This window comes from Pteropus medius, unplaced genomic scaffold, assembly GCF_902729225.1.
Source record: "Pteropus medius unplaced genomic scaffold, Ma_sr-lr_union100, whole genome shotgun sequence".
Classification (NCBI taxonomy): Eukaryota; Metazoa; Chordata; class Mammalia; order Chiroptera; family Pteropodidae; genus Pteropus; species Pteropus medius.
Window position 1 is genome coordinate 1,846,936 of NW_024354875.1, and position 20,765 is coordinate 1,867,700.

At 43.8% G+C, this 20,765-nt stretch overlaps 1 protein-coding gene across 2 annotated transcripts in view; it reads right to left on the reverse strand.

Annotated features, from left to right (window-relative positions):
* CAB39 (calcium binding protein 39) overlaps nt 1-20,765 on the reverse strand; it is a 75,100-nt gene that overhangs the window by 13,552 nt on the left and 40,783 nt on the right. For both annotated transcript variants that reach the window (XM_039855769.1, XM_039855770.1), the window contains exons 3-5: nt 8,712-8,876; nt 6,383-6,501; nt 1,593-1,761 (exon numbers count right to left, since the gene is read on the reverse strand). In XM_039855769.1, coding sequence (XP_039711703.1) covers nt 1,593-1,761; nt 6,383-6,501; nt 8,712-8,876 — 453 coding nt within the window. The remainder of the gene's footprint in view (nt 1-1,592; nt 1,762-6,382; nt 6,502-8,711; nt 8,877-20,765) is intronic.

The following is a 20,765-nucleotide window of genomic DNA, read 5'->3' on the forward strand; positions in this document are numbered from 1 at the left end:
GTGGCTGCCATGACAGGGCTGCTTTACCCACAGGGAGTTCACCTTTGTGAGCATTTAATTCACAGCAACCCTAACTGAGATGGAATTCTTAGCGAGCCCAATAGAGACTTTGTCAGATACCGCGAAACCCATCTCTGGCTGTAGTTAGCACCTCTCTCTCTCAGGCGACTCTGCCGCCTGCGCCAGGACCGTCATCTGTGTCCTCCAATGCTGCTCCTCCCTCCTCTTCCCTCACCCTCCTGCCTCCAGGGTGGCCACTCTCGGGCTCATGGCTTTCTTCCCACACGGGACTAGCCGCTCTTCATGCCACATGGTGCTACTGCACCGCCCTTCATAATGGGTCTGCCGCTTTTGAACGGGGCGTCATTATCTACCCCAATCACAGTCCCATTCCACCAAGTGCGGTGATACCTAGAATATCACATTGACCACTATGTTATCTCAAACTCATTCCATTTTGCTTTGTACATTGACATCTGAGGTCTTATCTAGGGCTTCTGACATCCTCATCAGTGGTTTCAGAAAAATAGATCCCAGGTGCCTCTCACACTATTACTTTATTCTCAGTCAATGTGAAGCCATAATGGCCAGGTCGCTAGGCTTTCATCCTAATTTAAGGGTGTTCATTCGCTCTGTGCTCATCTCAGGGGCTTTTTATCCTCATAAAATTGAACCCTTATAAGAAGAGTGGCCACTTCCCACTGTAAACCACTGTTCGTGGTTTCTCAGTACAGTAGTTGGCAGGTTAGTATACTAAATTCTGATTATATTAAAACAGAAGTTTTAAAGATTCGCTTACAAGGTCAGATGTTTTATATAAAGGAATGTAACATAAAAAGGCTTGCTCTCCTTGTGAAAACCACTAATAAAAGTTACTGCTTTACTGATATACTTCAAACAGCACAGAAGCTTACAGTTCAAAACAGGAATGGGCATGTTGTACTGTGGCATCCTATCGTGTGTGTATTTAATTTATACAAATGTACCACAGGGAGATGAGGCAGACGCGGAGGGAGGCTACAGGACAATCTGAAGAGTGCAGGTGATTCTGCCCACCCCCACCCCACCCCCGTATTTAAAAGCGAGCTCCGGCACATGCATGAGATGGGAGTGGTTAGGTCCACTGTTCCCTTGGGCCTGCCCACAACATGGAAATCTCTGTTCTGAATGTGGTCCTAGTATTTAAAGGCATATACTTTCCAAATTCACATGGCCCTGAACAGAAGCGAACTACTCCACTTGGTGCTTAACCAAAGAAACTGCTGTAGTATGTCCAACGCAGGAGAAAAACCTGGCTGTTAGATGTACTGTATGTCTATATACTGTACTTGATGGGTAATTTAACAGAAAAGTATACTTTTATCTTTTAGACAGACTCTAGAATCTAACTTTTCCATCCTTTTAAGCTGTGACTCCACTGTGGTTCCCTAAGTCACACACACAGACACACACAGTCACTCTGCATCTTCTCTCTTCCCACTAGAGGGCGGCCCTGCACATATCGAGAAGGTGAGATGGTTTAGGAAAAACAGCACGCCTGTTAATCTGACTTGCAAGTGCACTTACGATTCTATAGTTTCTGTACATGTTACCTTGAATGTGGCAAATGCATCTGAAGCTATGTCAAATGTTGACATTTCGACATATCTGAAGAAATCATAAAACTGTTCTGACCACAAAATGATTTTTGCAAGTGGTTCATGTCTGATGCATTCTCTTAACATTATTCCACAATTTAGAGCTATTTCTGGAGATTCATACCTGCAAGAAGAAAAAACACACATGATTGCTTTTTTAAGACTCCACAGCTGAACAGTTCAAACTCTTAGAACAGGAAGTTTCAGACATAGCCTAACGAGCAGGTCAGAGCAGAACACGTGCCCAGGTGAATGTCCTCCATGGCACATACCATTAGTTGGCGATGACTGCTTCAGCTCAAAGAAAAGTAACAGCCCTGAGAGTGGTCGTGTGGAAAAAAAGTTCATTACGTAACTAAAAAATCAAAAGAGAAGTATTTCGGGGCATAGCTCCAAACAGGGGTTAGTTTTACATGTGGGGTGCTCTCGATGTTTCAGAAAATTTACCAAAAGCTGAATCAAAAAACAATATGAAACAAAATAGTTTCCTGAATTCATTTCTGAATTAATATTCTGAAGAGCTCTACCAAATACAAGCTTTTGAACTTCTTTCGATTCGATACTCAAACTAGTGCTTTCAAGAGTCCTGGCCACATGGAAACCCTAGAGCTGAAAACCTGGTCCTGAGTATATCACAGTCACGGAGAGGGAGCCCTAAGGACTCCTGCAGTGGGCGCAGGGGACCGACTGCGCAGCAGCCCTCCTCCACACCCATCTTGGCATCTCCCGCTTCTCCCTCCCTGCGATCGGAAAGAAAACCCCGTTTCCTCCAGGCCCAGCTGCCTTTTCCCTCCAACTGCACCGAGCCTCGGGCTGGCCGGCCCTTCTGCTCGAGCTCTCTCCCCCTCCACTGCCTTTCGGGCTGTGAGCCTCGTGTTAACGTCTGCTCCAGTCTCCTGCAAGCAAATTCCATTCTCCAACGTCCTCCTGGCGAAGACCTCTCTTGGCCAAATCGATCACGTCTCATAGTACAGACTCTACTGCCTGGTGTCCTGACACTGCTGATCTCTGCAGCTCTCAAAGGAAAAGCTCGCCCAGTTCTCCTGTCTCCCCCAGGTCCCCTTTCTCTCCCTGACTGTTCCTAGTTTTTGCCTGGCTGAGGTCCTTCCTCAGTTGCCTCTGGCCTGCCGGCGAAGGCCCACACTCCCACCATGGCTCCACCCCGCTCAGGTCTACACTTGAACTACAGGTAGGCACTTTCTGTTGTCTTGGGACAATTTCAGTTAAAGGTCCACCATAAACTCCACGTGTCTAAAATCAAACCTCATCTCCCTTCAGAAACAGGCCCCTCTCCTGCGTCCTCATTTCTATAAGGTGACACCAGTGTTTTGTTTCAGACGCCTAGGTCTGAAACGGGTTGGAGGGAACTTTCTGTGATGATGGTTATGTTCTGTATCTGTGCTGTCCATAATGGTGCATAACAGCCACGTGGCTACTGAGCACGTGCATTCTGGCTAATGTGACTAAGAGAATGAATTTTAAATGTTTAATTTAAGTAAGTTTAAGTAATTACATGCGGGTAGGTAGGTACTCTATTGGACAATACACTTCTGAATCTTACCCTCTTTATCTGCTCCCAACCAATCCTTTTAAAATGCATCTTTGAAATATCTTAGTTTCACTGCTTTTTATCCGTTCCCACTGGCTGCATCAGCTGACAGCCGGGGAGACGAAGCACTCCTAGCCAGCATCTTTAAGCTCTGTCTTCCCAAATCTACCCAGCCCATGAGCGTATTAAGGGCATTTCCCCGTCAAGAGTTTAAAATGATTTCTTCTTGCTAATCAAAGACAAACTTCTGGGCTTAATGTCTAGGCTTCCCCTCATCAGACCTATGCCTCTGCTAAGACGCCATCTCCCACTCTGCCAGAAAGCATTCTGATCATCTCGCCATCGCCAATCACGACAGTCATTCCTGTCCTGTACTCTGCAGCTTGTGCAAATCCTAAACCACCTGAAACACCGATCCTGAGTTCTACCTCTTCTACCAAAGATCACCTCATTGACCAAGTCTACGTCTTATCTCCCGAAAGCCTACAGTCTTAACTGTTACCTAACAGCATTATCCTCTTGTAGTACACAGGTTCGTCACAAATCCTCACGAAGATCAAAACGACATTGCTCTGTCTCATTGCGGCATGGCAGCCAGACTGCTGACGGGCTCTCAGGTGATTAAAATGTCTGCTCGCAAAATGGTAATCATACAATCCATCTTCGCTAATCTTTAATAAGCAGGAGACTAGAAAGACAAGGGTAAGATAGTCTGGGACAACGAGCTGGGCAAGTTCTGATGGCAGTTTTCATGCTTCTCTCACACGATTAAGCCATAAACCAATGAGTACAAGGCAACAGTTATGCCTACAACCTGCCAGCACGAGGGCAGAGAGCGCATTAACATTTAAATTGCCAGAGAAAAAATTACTGCCTCCAGAGGCACTAGTCTGACACTATCAACGAGATTATTTTCAAACGTGAACTAAGTGACAGCGTACCTCTCCCAAATGTCTAACCTCAAAGTATTCATCGCCTGAGCAGATAATCATATTGTATGAGAGCAGTCTAAACCAACTGATCGACCCGCAAAGCACAAACATCTTGAAAGGAATTTCACAGGGCTCCTTGAAGAAATGGCTTTTTCCAGATCTGAGGCAGGAACCTGCACAGGACGAGCACCGGACACCTTGTGCCGGAAAGGCACGGAAGCCATCAAAGGCTAATGGGCTCTGCCTGAAAGGACACAGGGGAGGAACTCCCACTGGCCCAAGATGGGGCAGTCTGGACATAAAAATGTGGACGTGATGACTGCAATGGATTATAACACATTAAACATATTTTTTAAAAAGCCAAAAACTTGAGTTCATAATGACCTGATAACCCATTTAAAAGAACAGAGGATAAAGATACATGTTGAATGAAACCAAAGAGATGCGAATGCAAAATGTGATTTTCCTGCAAAACAAATAACTCAGTTGCTTCAACAAATAAATGATATATCTGGGACGAACTATTATAGATTAAAAGAAAGTTAAGAATTATAGCAACCAAATTTCATTTGTGGGCTTTTCTTGGAACCTGATTTAAATGAACTGAACGATAACCCTTTTTTTGGGTGTGTGTGAAAATCAAGGAAATCTGAGCCTTGAGCATTAGCTAATGTTAGGTTTGTAAATGATATTGTGACTGTTTTAAAAAAAGTCCTTAGACGCGTGATCTGCTTACGAGGGATGCACACGACTGAAGTCACGTGCGAGGAAGAAAGCGGGAGGCAGAGAGAGAGGACGTAAGGACAGCACTAGGCTAAGGACTGCCGGAGCCGCCCGATGGACCGGAACGGGCGTGTCGCAGTATTCCCTCCAGTTTTAGGTGCATTTTCCACACTAAGGCTAAAAAGGGTAGGGGAGACGGGTTCTGTTGGATCCCAATGCCAGTTGCATTCTTCACGCTTCTCTCCTTTCTGGCCGAAGTTTCTGCTCTGGCCAGCTCAGAGGGAGCCTTAAACTTTTCCTTTAAGTGTATCTTAAAATTCTTATCTTGCATAATGTTTAACAATGTGCCTATCATACCTGGCTACTCGAGAGTGAAAATGTAGGCAGAGATAACTTTTGGATTTTAATAATGACTGCTTTTTCTATGGAAAATGAAATACTGGTTTTAAAAATACACAAAGGCATCTGGAAGCTGATCTCAGAACACCAAAAATTCAGACTGCTCACTACATGTTTATATACAAAACACTGGATTGATACGACAAGAAAATTAGATGCCAAAAGTTCTATATGGCAACATCTGAAGAAGCAACATAGTTAGAAATAGAAAAAAGGAAATAGAATGCTGGCATCCAACACATGTACTGACTCATGGTTTGTCTAAGCAAGTTAGAACTTGGGAGAAGTGTTAAACCACAGAGATATGAATCAGAGTGAGGCAAGCTGTAAAGCTAGGGGAGGAGAGCGAGCTGATTCACACCAACTGCCATGCCAATAAACCGCCTGCCCACCAATTTGATAACCACCAATGCTGGGACAAACAGATGTCCACTATAACCAGAGCTGGCAAACAACTCTGGTGTGCATCAACAGGAGGTAGCCTTTTATCGCAGGGAGGGGGCTCAGTGATGAAGAAGGGATATGTTTGTTTTGAAGTTAAATTTTTTAGTTGTTTTTTTTTAAACTGACAAACTACCCAAGCATAATGCCTTCTTAGTCCAGTAGTAATTCTAGGAGGATGCACTACGAATTATCATATTAAGTGGGTTACGAGGGGACACACATAGGGAAAAAGCAAAGGGTAATACTTCATAAACATGTTCTTTGTTGACTGACCAAAGTTAAGCTGCACAGCATTCAAGCTCTATTTACTAGGCAGCTTTTATTGCCTAACTGTGTGCGTGTCTATCCAAAGATGTCTTTTAATATGTGACTTAACTGATACTTCATACAATTAAACTTTTTAAATCTTAGAGAACAGAAATAAGACCACAGAAGACTTTTTTTCCTCCAGTCACATATAATGAGAATTTAAAGGCTCATGATACACCTACTTTTAAACTTCCACGGGCATTTTCAAATTCGATTTAGCTCACAGGCTGAATTTTAAGGATGGAAACGTGTTCAAGATTTACCAAAAAATGAGCTGATTGAACCATACAGAAAACGTTTTCCCACATTCACCATCTTGTTTTGGCCCAAGACCATCTTTCCTCTTCATTTTTCAACTGAGAATATAAATTTTAGTACATTGTACATACCCTTTCAATAACATGAACAAAATATTCTGTTGGGTGCAGATGTATTCAACAGTAGGAGTTCTTGTACCAATTTGTCTTCTGAGAATATTGTTGAAAATTTGAGCCACATCTTTTTTGCCCTATTAGGAATACAATCGTTAAAATATTTACTTGACTAAACATCAAAATGCCCATCCACCCTCCCAAATAAACTTTAATCAAGGCATTGCATATTTATAATTATGACTGAATATCTGGCTTTAAAACATTTACAGACACTAAATTTTCTTACTTTATTTCTTTATAATTTTAAATTCTAAGTTTTAACAGTATACTATTTTTAACCTGAGCAATGTGTTGAAATCTTACCACATATAATTTCAACCATTCCTATCAGAATCATGCTGATTCAGGTATGAAAATAAAAAACCTCCAGGTACATGCTTACAATGTTTAGGGATCTGCTTCCCACCCAAATAGAACAGGCAGCCTTAAACAGGATGCTCATGCTGTAAACACTACGCTTTCCTTTTATGGTGATGGAAGGAGAAACTCTATCTGCTAATATAACAAAAATGAAAGAAATCTGTAAAAAGCTGAGCTTTAATGGTAAGTAGACACTCCATATCCATTACACTAGGTCTACTTAGGAAAGACTATATAGAGAGCAATAATGAAGGCGCTAAGTATCAAGTGATGCATCAGGTCAGAGGTCAGAATCACACCACTGAACGTGACAAAAACCTAGCTAGACATTACCACTACATAGGGAATCTTATCATCGGAAGGTGCATAAGAAATTAATGAAGGCAGAACTGGACCCCAAGAGATGCTTCAGAATAGCCACCTGTCGGAGGCTGAGGAGCCTGCAGGAGACTGAAATGACAGCTCTCCAGCGCCAGCAAGCATCCCGGGCCGGGCTAGGCCGGCTGCTGTCCGAGCCATCTCCTAGAACCAGTCTCAGAGCACACGTGACTTTTAAGTTTGTGTCTCTGAAGTCCCAAATGGATATTAAATTCAGTGTCCAAGTTGGGGAATGGGGTGGGTAGACAAAGGAGGAGGAACTGAGTGTTCCAGTGCATTCCCAACTTTGCAGAGAAAATAAAAATTGTTGTTGAAATGTGAAACGCTATTAAAAATACATGAAATCAGCTGGATAAATGAAAATATCACAGTTCAACTAGTTCTACAGGATAGAAATAAATTTTTATTCTCTTTTATTATCAATATTATATTTGAGTAACTTATGAACCATACCCTCCTGTTTCTCTCCAAAACTGAATCTGGCTATATGTCTGCCAATTTCCCCACTGTTTTCAAAAAGCATCTGCATAGACATCCAATCACTCAGGATGACAAACACTGGGGCTTAAAACAAAGCGCATCCATGATAAAGAATCAAGAACCATGACCAGGCAGGCCACAGCCCTTCATTACTACACACACGCGTACACACACACGCACACACACATGTATATACACACACACGTATATACACACACACACACACATACACATATGCTTGTCAGACGAGTTTATTCAAACTGGTATCAAGGACCATTATTTTCACTGTTAAATTCATAAATACCTAACATGGCACGATCCGGCTATATAAGCTTGGGCAACAGTCTTGAATACCTACCAGAGCCAGGCTGAGATGCAAACGGGCAAAGCAGGCCTGAGACAGACATGCAAGCTGCTCCGTCTGCAGCGTGCCCAGTGTGGGTCTCCTGCGTCAAAAGGCAGCTGATACTCTGCTCTGGCTGAGGGGCCCTGCAGGACTGTAGGCCTACTACTGCCAGCCTCAGATTTTCGAGAGAAGCCAGAAATTCAAAATTGTGTATAAAATCTTCTGCTCTTTAAATGTTATCTTAATTTAAACATTTAAAAGCTGTGCCAAGCAAAACATGTATGATCTCTCATGCAATGAATTCTTAGCAGGTAAAACCCCCCCAAAAAACATAACTGGATATTCTCTAAGATCTCATCTACCTTTAACATTCTAACACTCTACGATCTTCTTTAGACTGTTTATGCCTTGATAGCCAAGGAGTAGTGAATTATGTAAAACAACAACTATTAAATACAACCTAAATGAAAGGGCATAAGGAATTCCTAAAAAAACTCACAGGCGATGTGGTGAGAACAGGGGAGAAAACCTGGCTTGAGCCTGAGACACCCTCGGGCTCTTGTCCGGGCTCTAAGTAGGCAGGTGGCCTGGGCGTGCCTCTAGGTCACTAACTCAGAGCCAAGAGCGCGACAGGACTCAAGATGTTTCAAAAGAGAGAACGCAGGGAAGAGGACTGTGACTAGGGTCCCGTTTGTGGAAAAGAAGGACTTCATTTCTTACCTCAAAGTCGATGAGCTGCAAGTCGGCCACCAGGGTGCCCAGGAGCCCACTGTTATACAGCTCCTGGGCGAGCTGGGCCACTGCTTCTGTCTGCGGCTCCTTTTCGTTCGTGCCGTACAGGATTTCTTTCATGGCAACCAGATTTTTGGAAACCTCTTCCGTAGCCTGATTCGGGGAGGGAGGAGAAAAACGACTCACTTTAACAAGCACATACGACACAGCTGCGTTTGTTAAATACCTGCTCTGTGTATTATGTCCCCGCAGAGCCTTGTACGAGACACAGGTGGCAAGGCCGTCCCCGCCCCCAGGCGTGTGTGAACGCATGTGTGCACAGACACACGTGCCCAGCAGGGAAGACCAGCAGACTCATGACACGCACACCTGGGTACTGAAAACGGTGTTACAGAAGCCGTGGGGAGAAGAGGTTCAATTCCGTGTCCAATGGGACGGAGATAACACGGAGAGGCGCCTGGCCGACCAGCAGGGTCCAGGGCAAAGGAGCTGGAGGGGAAGGAGACACACGCGCCAGGGACGGGCGGAGAAGCGCAGGGTCTGTCTGAGAAGAGGCGTGGCGGGGACGAGAGGGGGACAGCGGCAAGCGACGCGAAAAGGCTTTGAAGGCAAAGGGAAAATGTTAGCGATAAGTAAAACGTCACTAATGAGCTTCCACTTATGGCCAAGATGGAGGAACAGGCCGGATTTATCTTTCCCCATAAAAAAGACTAAAACATAGGAGAAAACATACGCAACAATGAATTCTAAACACTGAACCTCGGGCAGCAAAGGACAGTGGCCCCTGAGAGAAAGGGAACGAATAAGGCAAACCTCCCAACTGCCCTAGCTTACCATCTGGAGAGAATTTCCAGGCCATGGCATAGGGAGGCGAAGCCAGGCAGAACAGGTGGTCCCCATGAGTTCAAGCTGAGTTGAGTGGACAGGGCTACGCTGAGGACAGCATGAGAGACCTGTAAAGACCCGCGGGCTTCTTCGGCTGAGTACTGATGGGCAGGTGCATGAGGGGAGAGCGCCCGAGGCCACGGAGCTCACACGGGCTGGAAAAAGTTCTTGTTCCCATCAACCTGAGGAAAACCTCATGTTCACAGGGCACGCAGTAGAGTACGCAAAGGGTTTCGTCTCAGTTATACAAAATTAGCCCTAGACTAAACTTGGCTCTGGTTCCACCCAACAGAGCTCAAAAGCAAGCCTGAACAGGATCAAAACTAGAAAACACACTAATAACGAGGAAAGAACCAATCAACAGAAACATCCCCGCAAGTGACACAGATAGCAGAATTAATAAACAAGGACATTAAAAGTTACTATAGTCGTATGTTCAGGAAAAAAGTGAACATGTTAAGATGTGGAAGACATGAAAATAAAGACCCAAATCAAACACAGAAATAAAACTACAATGTCTGAAATAAAAATCACACTGGATAGAATTAACAGCAGATGAGACGCTGCAGAAGAATTGTTAGTAAAAAAGGGAGCACATCGGTGAGTTACAGGATGACAGTAAGCAGTCTAAGACACGTGTAACTGCGGTCCCCAAGGAGGGAGAAGGCTAGACAAAGTATACGAAGATGTAATGGCTGAAAAATTACGAAATTTGATGAAAACTATAATCCCATGGAGCCAAGAAGGTAAAAAAAAATCCCAAGCACAAGAAAACAGGAAGAAAAGTACACCAAGACAGGGAATAATCAAATTGCTTTTATTCAGTAAAGACAAGATTTTAAAAGCAACCAGAGGGAAAAAAACATTACAGACAGAAAAGAAAAATCAAAGAATGACAACAGACTTCTTGACAGAAATGAAGCAAGTCAAACGATAGTGGAGAAACATCGTTAAAGTTCTGGGAAAAAAATGAAACTGTCCTCTTAGAATTCTATATCTAGTGAAAGCATTGCTCAAAAACGAAGCTGAATGAAGAGCTGCCAAGACGAAAAGGCTGCAAGACTTTGTCTCCAGCGGACCTGCACTCCAGGAAATGTTTAAGGAAGTCCTACAGGCAGAAGGAAAATGATTCAAGAGGAAAATCTGCATATACACAAAGAAATGAAGAGCACTGGAGATAGTAATGTAGGTAAATATATTTTCTCATTGTTTAAAAGATAACTGGCTGTTTAAAGTATAAATAACTATGTATTCTGGGGCCACACCACATGTAGACAGAAATATGTGACAAGAGTTCAATGGTGGGTGACTGAGTATAGTGCTGTAAGGTTCTTACACGTGAAGCAGACTAGTATTTCTTGAAGACAGACTGCAAAAAGTTAAAGTTATATACTTTAAGTCCTAAAGAACCACTAAAAAAGCAAAGTAGTTAAAGCTTGTAAACCAGTGAAAGAGCCTCAAGTAGAGCGAGAATTAAAGATATGTGAAAACCATAAAGGCTACAAAAAGCTGCTACACCATAGTTATGAACAAACATGCTTCGAGGAGATGACCGAGCAGACTTGTAGGACGTAAGCGTTTACTAGCACCTAAAGAAGCATTCAGTCACATGGTACTCCCTTCTAAAACCTTCTGCCCTCCTTACCAAATGATCACATTGCTTCACCTTAAATATTTCCTGTGTCCGACAATGCAAGGTTGCAGGTTTCAGAGTCAGGTGGCTGTTAGAACATTCACGACGAGGCAAAAGTTGCCTCCCCACAGCGCCTGCTGGTCCTGGGGCTGCATTGCAGAGCAGGCGGCGCCCCAACTCCTCCTCCTCGTGAGGCTCCTCTCTGAAGGGAGCATGTCTGTCTTCCCGAAACAGCCTCCAGAAAACCTCTCGGCTTCCTTAACTATGAGAGGGCTAAAGTTCCAACTCCATCCAAAAAAGAATGATGCAGAAGAGACTGCCACTTCCCTACAAATGTCGCAAGTGCTAATGTCGTCCAAGGCTACCTTCGAGAAATTCTGCAATTATACCCTGTCATTCATTCAAAGCCAGATCTTTGAATGACGTGCCAATGAAAGCTTGAACTCTTCTCAGTACTTAATTTAATCTCACTAACAGCCCATCATCCGACAGTGCGGAGGTATTTATGAATTGCCGGCTACCGCTCTCCTGTCGGTATCATCTAAAATCTGACAGGTATGTTTCCCATGACCTCGCTCATTAGCCAGAATGTTGAAAAGGAAATAACCATGAATGAAGCACTATGGTTCTGCCTTTGAATCATGCCGCCCTGTTCAATGATGATCTTCTTACTAATAATCTTTGGGCATGGCTGCTCAACCACTTACATACACACCTATATCCAAATCATGTACACATGGCTTTTTGTTAGATACTTGGATAAAATAAGTATTTCCTCTACATTTCCTGAATATAAGAAAATGAAATAATGTTAATTTGGTATGACTTCTTTACTAAGCCTATGCTGATTTCTACTACTACTTTCTTTTCCAAGTGCTTATAAATCATCTTTCTAATAATCCCATCATGAAATCTTATTCAGCGCCAATGTTAAACGGAATCTTTACCTTGTCTGTCTGTTGTTACTACCCTATTCTGTCAATGCTTCAGCTGTCTGACGCAGTCTGTCATCCTGTACTCAAATTTTAAGTACCCAAGATTATACTTTTTCTGGGCCAGGAGATAAAATCATTTATCAACAGTAAATGTTCTCTTAAAATCTAGTTACATGTGTTGCTTTCTCAATTTTATTTTATTAATCTTCATTCTTAAGATGATTCTCTTTGCCAGGGAAGAATTTGACATTCAGTAGGTTTAAGTGTATTATCTATCTGTTGATCTTTATACTGGCGACCCTGTGGTAGCAGGGCCTCGGCCCCCTTCGCTTCTCTGGCTAAAGTTTGAGGCTCTTAGCGATCCTTCATATGCCTCAGTTTATACTCTCGACATCATAGTATGATTTTAATCTCAAATCAGGCCATACTCTATGCTCATTTCTGATAGCGAATGGTGAGTAAGAAGGGGTGGTGATGGATGGTGACAACTAAAGGGTTTGGGGTTTCTTTTTGAGGTTTTGAAATGTCCTAAAATTGACTATGGTTATGGTTGCACATTATCTGTGTATAAACTAAAAATTACTGAATTACACGCTTTAAATGAGTGGGCTATGTATGAGTTATGTCTCAATAATGCTGTTTTTAAAACAGGGAGGAGAGAAGCAAAGAAATAGAAAGCCACTTATGGTCCTTAGGAGATGAAAGGCAGCCTGGATTCATTCATATGTAACACCCTTTTCTTTTCAGAAGATGACACTGCCATCTACATTACGGGGGACGGTGAGGAGGAGACAGCAGCAAACTCCCGGCCAGCTCACCATTGTGCTCACCTAGCCATGCGGATCCTCCCTGCGTCCGGGCTCCACTCATCCCCTGCCTTCTCAGGGACTCGCCCTGCCTGTTACCTCATCTCCTAATATCGTCCACGCCCCTCTCACCTGATTTTCCCCCACATCAGTTTTAAATATGATCGAGGCTCCCATTACCGAAATGAAGTAAACTCTCCCTGGACTCCATGCCCCTCCTAGCACTGCCCACTATCATTAACCTCTCAAGACATCCACCTGGGCCTGCTACAGCCCACATCTCTTTCCTATTCACTCTTCGGCTCAACCCCGTGTGGCTTCTACACCTAGTGCTTCACAGCTGTCAGCCAGTCTCCAACGACCTGCCCGCCATGAAACAGCTGTCAGTCTCCGAGCTCTTGGCAGCGTCTGCCGTTGTTGATCACACCCTTCTTCTAAAACTGCTCCTCCTTTGTCCTCTGTGACTCACCACCACCCTAATTTTTTCCTTCCTGTCTCCCTGGTCACTCCTCCTATATCCTTTCTGGCTCATCTTCCTTGATGAGGCCATTTAAATATTGGGAATTCCAGGGTACAAGGCCCTCTTCTCATTCTATTATCTCTCCCCAAGTGACTCACGCACGCCCACAGCTTTAACTACCACCTAGACGCAGATACCACACAGATCCCTCTCTCTGACCCACTTCTCTTACTAATACATTCAGCAGGCGACTGAAATGTCCCCACTCAGATGTCTCGAGGCACCTCGAACCTAACATCGAAAACAGAGCTCGGGACCTTGTTCCGACGCCTGGTATTCTTCGCCTGTTGCCTAGTTCCGGGAGCGACACCACGACTGACGCTCGCGTACACGTCATCTACTAAGTGGCCTGCTGACCGTTTCCTTGAATCCCCTACCACCCATTCTCCGAATCACAACTAGAATGACCTTTTCGTAACACAAATACAGTGGTCATTCCCTTTGCTTTAAATGCTTCAATTACCAACAGCTCTTAGGATGGAGAAAACTTCTTCTCAGTGCAGCCCACAAAAGCGCACATGGTCTGAGCCTGCCCCTCTGACCTCACCCTGCACTACACCGCGCCCCCCCCACCCCCAGCACGCACACGCATCAGGGCTCCGGTCACACTGGTCTCCTCTGGGAACCTTGCACGTGTGCTGCCCTATGCCTGGAATGTTCTTTGTGCCCACACCTGCCCCACCTCCTGGCCATCTCCTCTTCTTCCTCCACTGCTCAGCTAGCTCGATGCCCGCCCTCAGGTAAATTCCATCACACGGTCTCCACCGCCACGGACTGCTGCAGTGTTTCCCCAGCTGAAGGCCATACTGCTTCACCCTGTGATTTCCAAGTAACGTGTGTCCTTCCGCATTCTGCAGGAGCCCAGCGCCTGCATGTGCTCCACACGTGCCGGATGAACGGCTGCGCATCAGCATGCTCGATCGCTGGGATGTACACACCGGGTGAAAACTGGATGTAGAGAAACGTGCCACATCATAGTCAAGGAGTTCACCACACGTGGTGCTGACACAGGGACCTGAAGGAAGGACGTGCTGCAACCCTTCCTCAAGAAAGTCATTTAACTCGACCTGACGGTCACAGTGCTGAGCAAGGAGCCTCCCTGTGTCCTCACAGAGAAACCAGGCCAGGAGTCTGGACTACCGAACTGAGGAGCATCGTCTGCCTACGGGGAGGGGTAAAAAGAATACTTTTGTTTTTCACTTGCTCTATTTCAGATGTTTGAATGTTTTACAACTCACATTTTACTTTTTTAAAGAGCAAAATAATAAAGGAAATGAGATAAACAGATCGAAGTGTTCACTATGTTGTACTAACCTCATTCCTGCTTCTGTTTCATCCCCATATACTATCCCCCCTAAATAGTTAAGATTTATTTCTAACAAATAACTACGTACATGCCTACATATATAAGTAGGTTACCAATCACTGCTTGACAAACAGTGCCACAAACAATGCTAAGTAAAAAGCTAAAGGCTGGAATGGGTCTTAACAATGAAAAGCCTGACTCAAACGATTCAGAAATAGATAATATCAATGGGGACAAGACATTTCCAAATCCAGGTAGCTTCATGGTTAGTTACCATCTATGTAGGATAATCAGCAGCAGGATATAAAAGAGAAACTAAAATCCATCAACTTTATGATTAGCAGTCCTGATAAATGAGAGAAATGAAGTTCATATTTCAATTGATGACCTATAAGTTTATGCATATTTCAACAATTTCTGTGATTTCTGTTCTCCATTACATGAACAATTACAAGCTGATTAAAAGAAAAGCTTTTTTTTAAAAAAGAAACTTGTCTAAATATTACTAAAAGATGACCAGAAAAGCTTAAGAAGTCAAGTATTTCACCAGGAAAGGTAATGCACAAAGTATTTACGGAACGAAGATGCCACACACACAACAGATAAACCTGACCATTCTTGTTTCGATCTGACTCGACTCCCTTCGGCAGCACTCACACCGGGGCCCCCACGGACCCCATCTCCGGCCAGCCTGCATCATGTCAGCATGTTCTCTGCCTCCGACCACATCCTCCTTATCTGTCACGTCCTTGTCTGTCCCCTCACACCTACTGAGTCAGCTATTCACACAGCTCTCTCAAATGGTGTGCCCCTTTCAAGCTGCTCAGACCGTGTTACCTGTCCTGCTAAGTCGTGCACGTTTCAGTGCTGCGTGCGCTCCTGGCTCCAGTCTCTTGCTCCCCTAGACAGCATGGATGTCCTGTACTAAAAACCTTCTCTACTTCAGCCCCCAGGGTTCTGAGCACTGTAGAAATCTGGGCACAGTTAGAAATATTCCTTCAAACCAGGCTGATTTCCAACCAGTAACTCCTTGCAGCAAATACTTCAAAACTGCTCCACTTCCCTTGGAGACTTTAGTGTCGCTCTCTCTGTTCCACACGTGCACATCTGCATTCGCTCCTTCCACACTGAGATAAGACTTTCTGACAAAACATCCTCGACCTCCTCCATCCACCTTGATACATTTCTGTCATTCTCTGTCTCAATCCTGGAGACACATCAGAATCACCTGGGAGACTTTTAAGAAACATGCCCACTACTCTAAGAGACTTATTAGTGACCAAAGGAAAAGGCACTTTCACATGGAGATGCCACCTCAACCCTCAACTGCATGATCAAGCGAACCGTAAGACTGCTGATCTCATGGAGGTGCTGCACGGGGCATGGCATCGCTTCCATGGTTTTCTTGCCAAAAAGGCATCACCCGCACTGAATCATGAAGAAACGTCAGCCAAACCCAAATGCAGGGACATTCAACAAAACGACTGGCCAGTACTTTTCAAAAGTGTTAAGGGGACGAAAGGCAAAGACTGAGAAATTGTTCCAGATTCAAGGAGACTAAGGAGCTGCTACAAATAAACGCAATGTGTGGGTCTAAATTGGATCCTGGTCCGGAAAAAGGGTATTAGCAGGACAAATGATAAATTTTTGGGGGGTGAAATTTGAAAAAAGTCTGTGGATTAGTTAATAATATTATATCAGTGTTAGTTTTTTGATTTTGATCATTTTACTGTTATTGAAAAAAATCTTAACATTTGGGGAAGCTGGGTAAAGAGTGCTCTTTTGCAAGCATTTTATAAGCCTAAAAAATAAAAAGTTCATCAATCTTCTAATTTTGCTTTTTTCTTTGCAATAAAGAGGCATCCCTCCTTCATTCCAAGGCTGAGACTCTAGGTGTGCGGACTGGAGAAAGGGCCCCTCCACGAGGAGGCTGGCCTTGCCTCAAGTGCAAGTTTGCCAGCTGGGTGGTCTCACGGAAGGTTGCTGGGCGGATGACTGCTGGGATCCATTTCATTTCTTCAAATCGCAAATTCCACGTAAAGGTTCTCCCAGTTGTCTTTTGCCGGTCGCCTACTCATACTCTCACCCTGGACATCTCTGTCTCTTCTCAAGTGACCCTGACAGTCTGAAAGTTCGCACTTCTCTCCTCTCAGAGCCCAAGGCCACGCGCCCGCCCCTCACCCCCTCCACTGTCCTGCTCCGCTGCTGCAGTTGTTAGCTGGGGTCAGGCCCTGGCCTTGCAGTTAGTGTCAGAACCTCTCACATGTATCTCTCATCTCCCTACACCACACATTCGAGGGCTGTGCGAAGGGCTTGCTTACACTTCTTTGTCCCCCCTCCACCCACCCAGTGTCTAAGATGGTGATTTACACGTGGTCTGACTTCATGGTTTTGTTCACTGACTGAATTGTCTGGGACATTTTGTCAGTTGAACATGGTGTTCCAAGACACAGATGCTACACCTGTGTGGTCAGGGAGCCTCATATTATGTTTCACTGGGCACAGACTACTAACAGTAGCCAACTGTTTTATAAACACTTGGTCATGAAGAGAAACGTTTGAGAGAACAGTCCCCTCATGACAAGCCCACTTCTTGACAGGAAAATGATATGGATCATGCCTCACCAACTGGCTCACTGCTGGCCTGCCTGGTGAGAGGCGCAGAATTTTGAGCTTATGTTGTTCCCCTGAGGCTTTGCTGAAGTGGTTTACCCTGTGTGATTCTCTTAAGAAGCCATATATATTGCGAGTTTGGGGACACCAAACAGAACAGTTACACGGAAAAGAGTCTGGGGCTTGGCAGAGCTTCTGCGTCAAGGCTCCAAGTTGAGAAGGCTTGTCTCCAACTACCAGGGGCCAGGAGTATTAATGCCACACCATGAGGCCTCACTGACTTCCACATACAATCAATTGGTAACAACTTTATTTTTAATTAGTATCTTTTAAAATTCTAACTTAAAAATTAAACTATTTAAGTTACAGGATTCAACGTAAGCAGTAATCAGTGTTCCAAAGTTCTCAACTAATTCACTAGCAACAATATCAGAACTGTACTCCCAGGCTGAAAAGACAAGTCACCACTTCACATTTTTAAGGGTAGTGTCTATAATAATTCCCAACTAGAAACAAGGCGGTGAGATTTTCCGCTGTCTGCTTTCCCGTTAAAAAATACCAGGTGGAAAAATAAGCAATTAGCAAGGCAAATTGCTGGTACTAACGGCCGATTTCGAGACTTTCAAAAACTCAGGTTTCATATTAAATCTCCTGCCTTACACCCAACGTTCCTCCAATACCCAACATCGTACTGTGTCACCACCATCGGCGGCAACTACTCAGATCCAATGTGGTGTTGCAAAAGCGCAACTTTAGAAGGCTAGAGATGCTTGCTTGCTCGTTAGTGCTTCTGGTCCGCGTCCCTGAGGTGCACGCAGCCCTTCTCACCCACTCTTCCTCTGACCCAGGAAGGCCCAACTTACTCAGGAGATCCCTAGGTGGCCTTGTGGTAGCAGGTGAAAGATGACAAGGTGGCTACTCACAGATGGAAGCACAGGGTTATAGCCGGTGGGGTATAAGACTGAATCTGCTCTCCCCTCATCCCCAATTTTTAATAAAGTTGCGAGTTACGTTTGACCTTAATATATAAAGCACACTTAGATAAACAGTAAAATGGTTAAAGTGTAGATATGACTAATTCAGAAGTTAAAAGGCGAATAACCTTAAAACAGATATTCTACTTCATAATAATAATTAACTTAAAATGATAACACATTTTTCCCTCTCAGAGGCAAAGACTTCTAGAAAATACATTGTTGGTGGAAAAACAAATTGGTACAATTTTACTGTAGGGCAATTGGCAAAGTGTAAAAATAGCTTTAAAAGGTGTGATCCCTCTGAACTACCCATTATACTTCTAGGAATTTACCCTAGGGAAATAGAAAACTACACAAAGATGTAAGTACAAGCAGTGTCATTTACAATAGCAAGGAATGTCATTTGCAACAGCAAGGACTTAGAAATAAAAGTCATCCCATGGATCTGGCTAAATCATACTATACCCATACAATAGAAGACCATGCCCAGTTTTACAAATAATTAAGTAGATCTACACTAACACGCAAAGATGTTAACATTATAATTAAAAAATAAAGCAGGTTACAGAATAGCATGATCCCGAGTTCATTAACTTACCTGCCCCAGCGAGAAAGGCAGCGAGCTAGAATATGAACGAGAATCCGGAAGGGTATCCCGCCTACCACGCCATTACACGCGGTCGTGGAATTAAGATGAGCTATATATTTTCTTTATACTCAGTTGTATTTTCTAAATTTTTAAGATAAATATAAAAATCAATTAAAACGATTAGGCTTAATGAAGGAAGTACAGGTCCCGCGTGTGCTCACACGCATGCACGCTCACACTCACAATCCCGCATCACCTAGAGTGCTTATGACAAGAGGGGGAGAAACTGCAAATTTCAGCTTCCTCTCCTGTCGCCCAATGATTTCAAATAACCAGGACTTTGGCAAACAGATGCTGAAGTAAGAGAGAAAGAATGTGATGACTCAGGTGTTGAGCCAGAGATAGAAAGGCGACATTTCTTAAACCAGTCAGTCACAAAGAGAAAGACCGATTCTGGGGCAGTGAAATGAATTTTGAGTTGATATGTTAAGTTTGAAGTGATGCCGCAGTATGGAATCACAGCATCTTCAGTATTGAAAGATGTGTCAGAGGTCGTCTAAGTCAGCAGTTTTTAAATGCTTTGGGGGCCACTGATATCCTACTCCCTATTGCCACCATTTCTCGAAATAAAAATCTTACGTAGAAACTCAATAAGCAAATTTGAATAAAGCCAAACTAAAAAAGTGAATGAAAAGAGAAAGAGCACCGGAAACCACAGCTTACCTGCTTCTCTAGAGGATCCTCGGCTCGTATGTGGAACATTTATAAGTGTAGGAGCAAAATACACACATTCCCTGCTCCCTCCCCCGATTTCTTTCCAAAATATCTATTTCATCAGAAGTATCCATCAAGCTTCTCTAGATAAGTAAGTAGTAAAGTTTTTGTGGGTCATATCGTCTCTGTCACAACTACTCAACACTGCCACTGCATCAGGAAAGCTGCCATAGGCCAAATGTCAATGAATGGGCATGGCTATGTTCCAATAAAACTTTATTTATAAAAATCAAGTAATGGGCCAACCTGGGCCACAATTTATTGACTTGTGCTCTGAAAAATATATGGTGGGGAAAAGATAGGCCAAAGCGTTAAGTGAACCTGCAGTTAATTGTAGACAACCATCCAATCCTCTCGATTCTCCCTCAGAAATCTGGTCTCATATCCTGCTGGTCTCATATCATTTCCCTCAGAAATCTGGTCTCATATCCTGCTGGTCTCATATCATTCTCCTTACCCTTAAGCTTTTCTTGTCACCAGAGTTCTCTTACTAAGTTCATCTTCTGACATTACATCATCCATCTTCCCAAACACACTTCCAAGCTCATGCTGTCTCTGACTCTGAAACATGGCTAATGGAAACGCAACACGGCACAGCAGCTCTGGAAGAGCTGGGCGGTTTCTTATACAGCTAAACACGCCCACCACATAACCCAAGAACCACAGTCCTGGGCATTCACCCCGGAGGAAGGACACTTAAGTTCACACAAAATCTGTATAAAAATGGTCAGGGCAGCTTTATTTGTGATAAACACAAACCAGAAATAGTCAAGATGTCCTTTACCGGGTGAATGGTTAAATACAGTGTGGCACATTCACAGAATGAAAGCTACTCAGCAATCGAAAGGAATTGATACAATTACTTGCACAGATCTCCTGGGAATTAGGTTGAGTGAAAAAAATGCCAGTCTCAAAAGGTTACCCACTCTATGACTCTATTTATAAAACATTCTTGAAATAACAAGATTATAGATTTGGAGAACGGATTAGGGATGGGGGAAAGG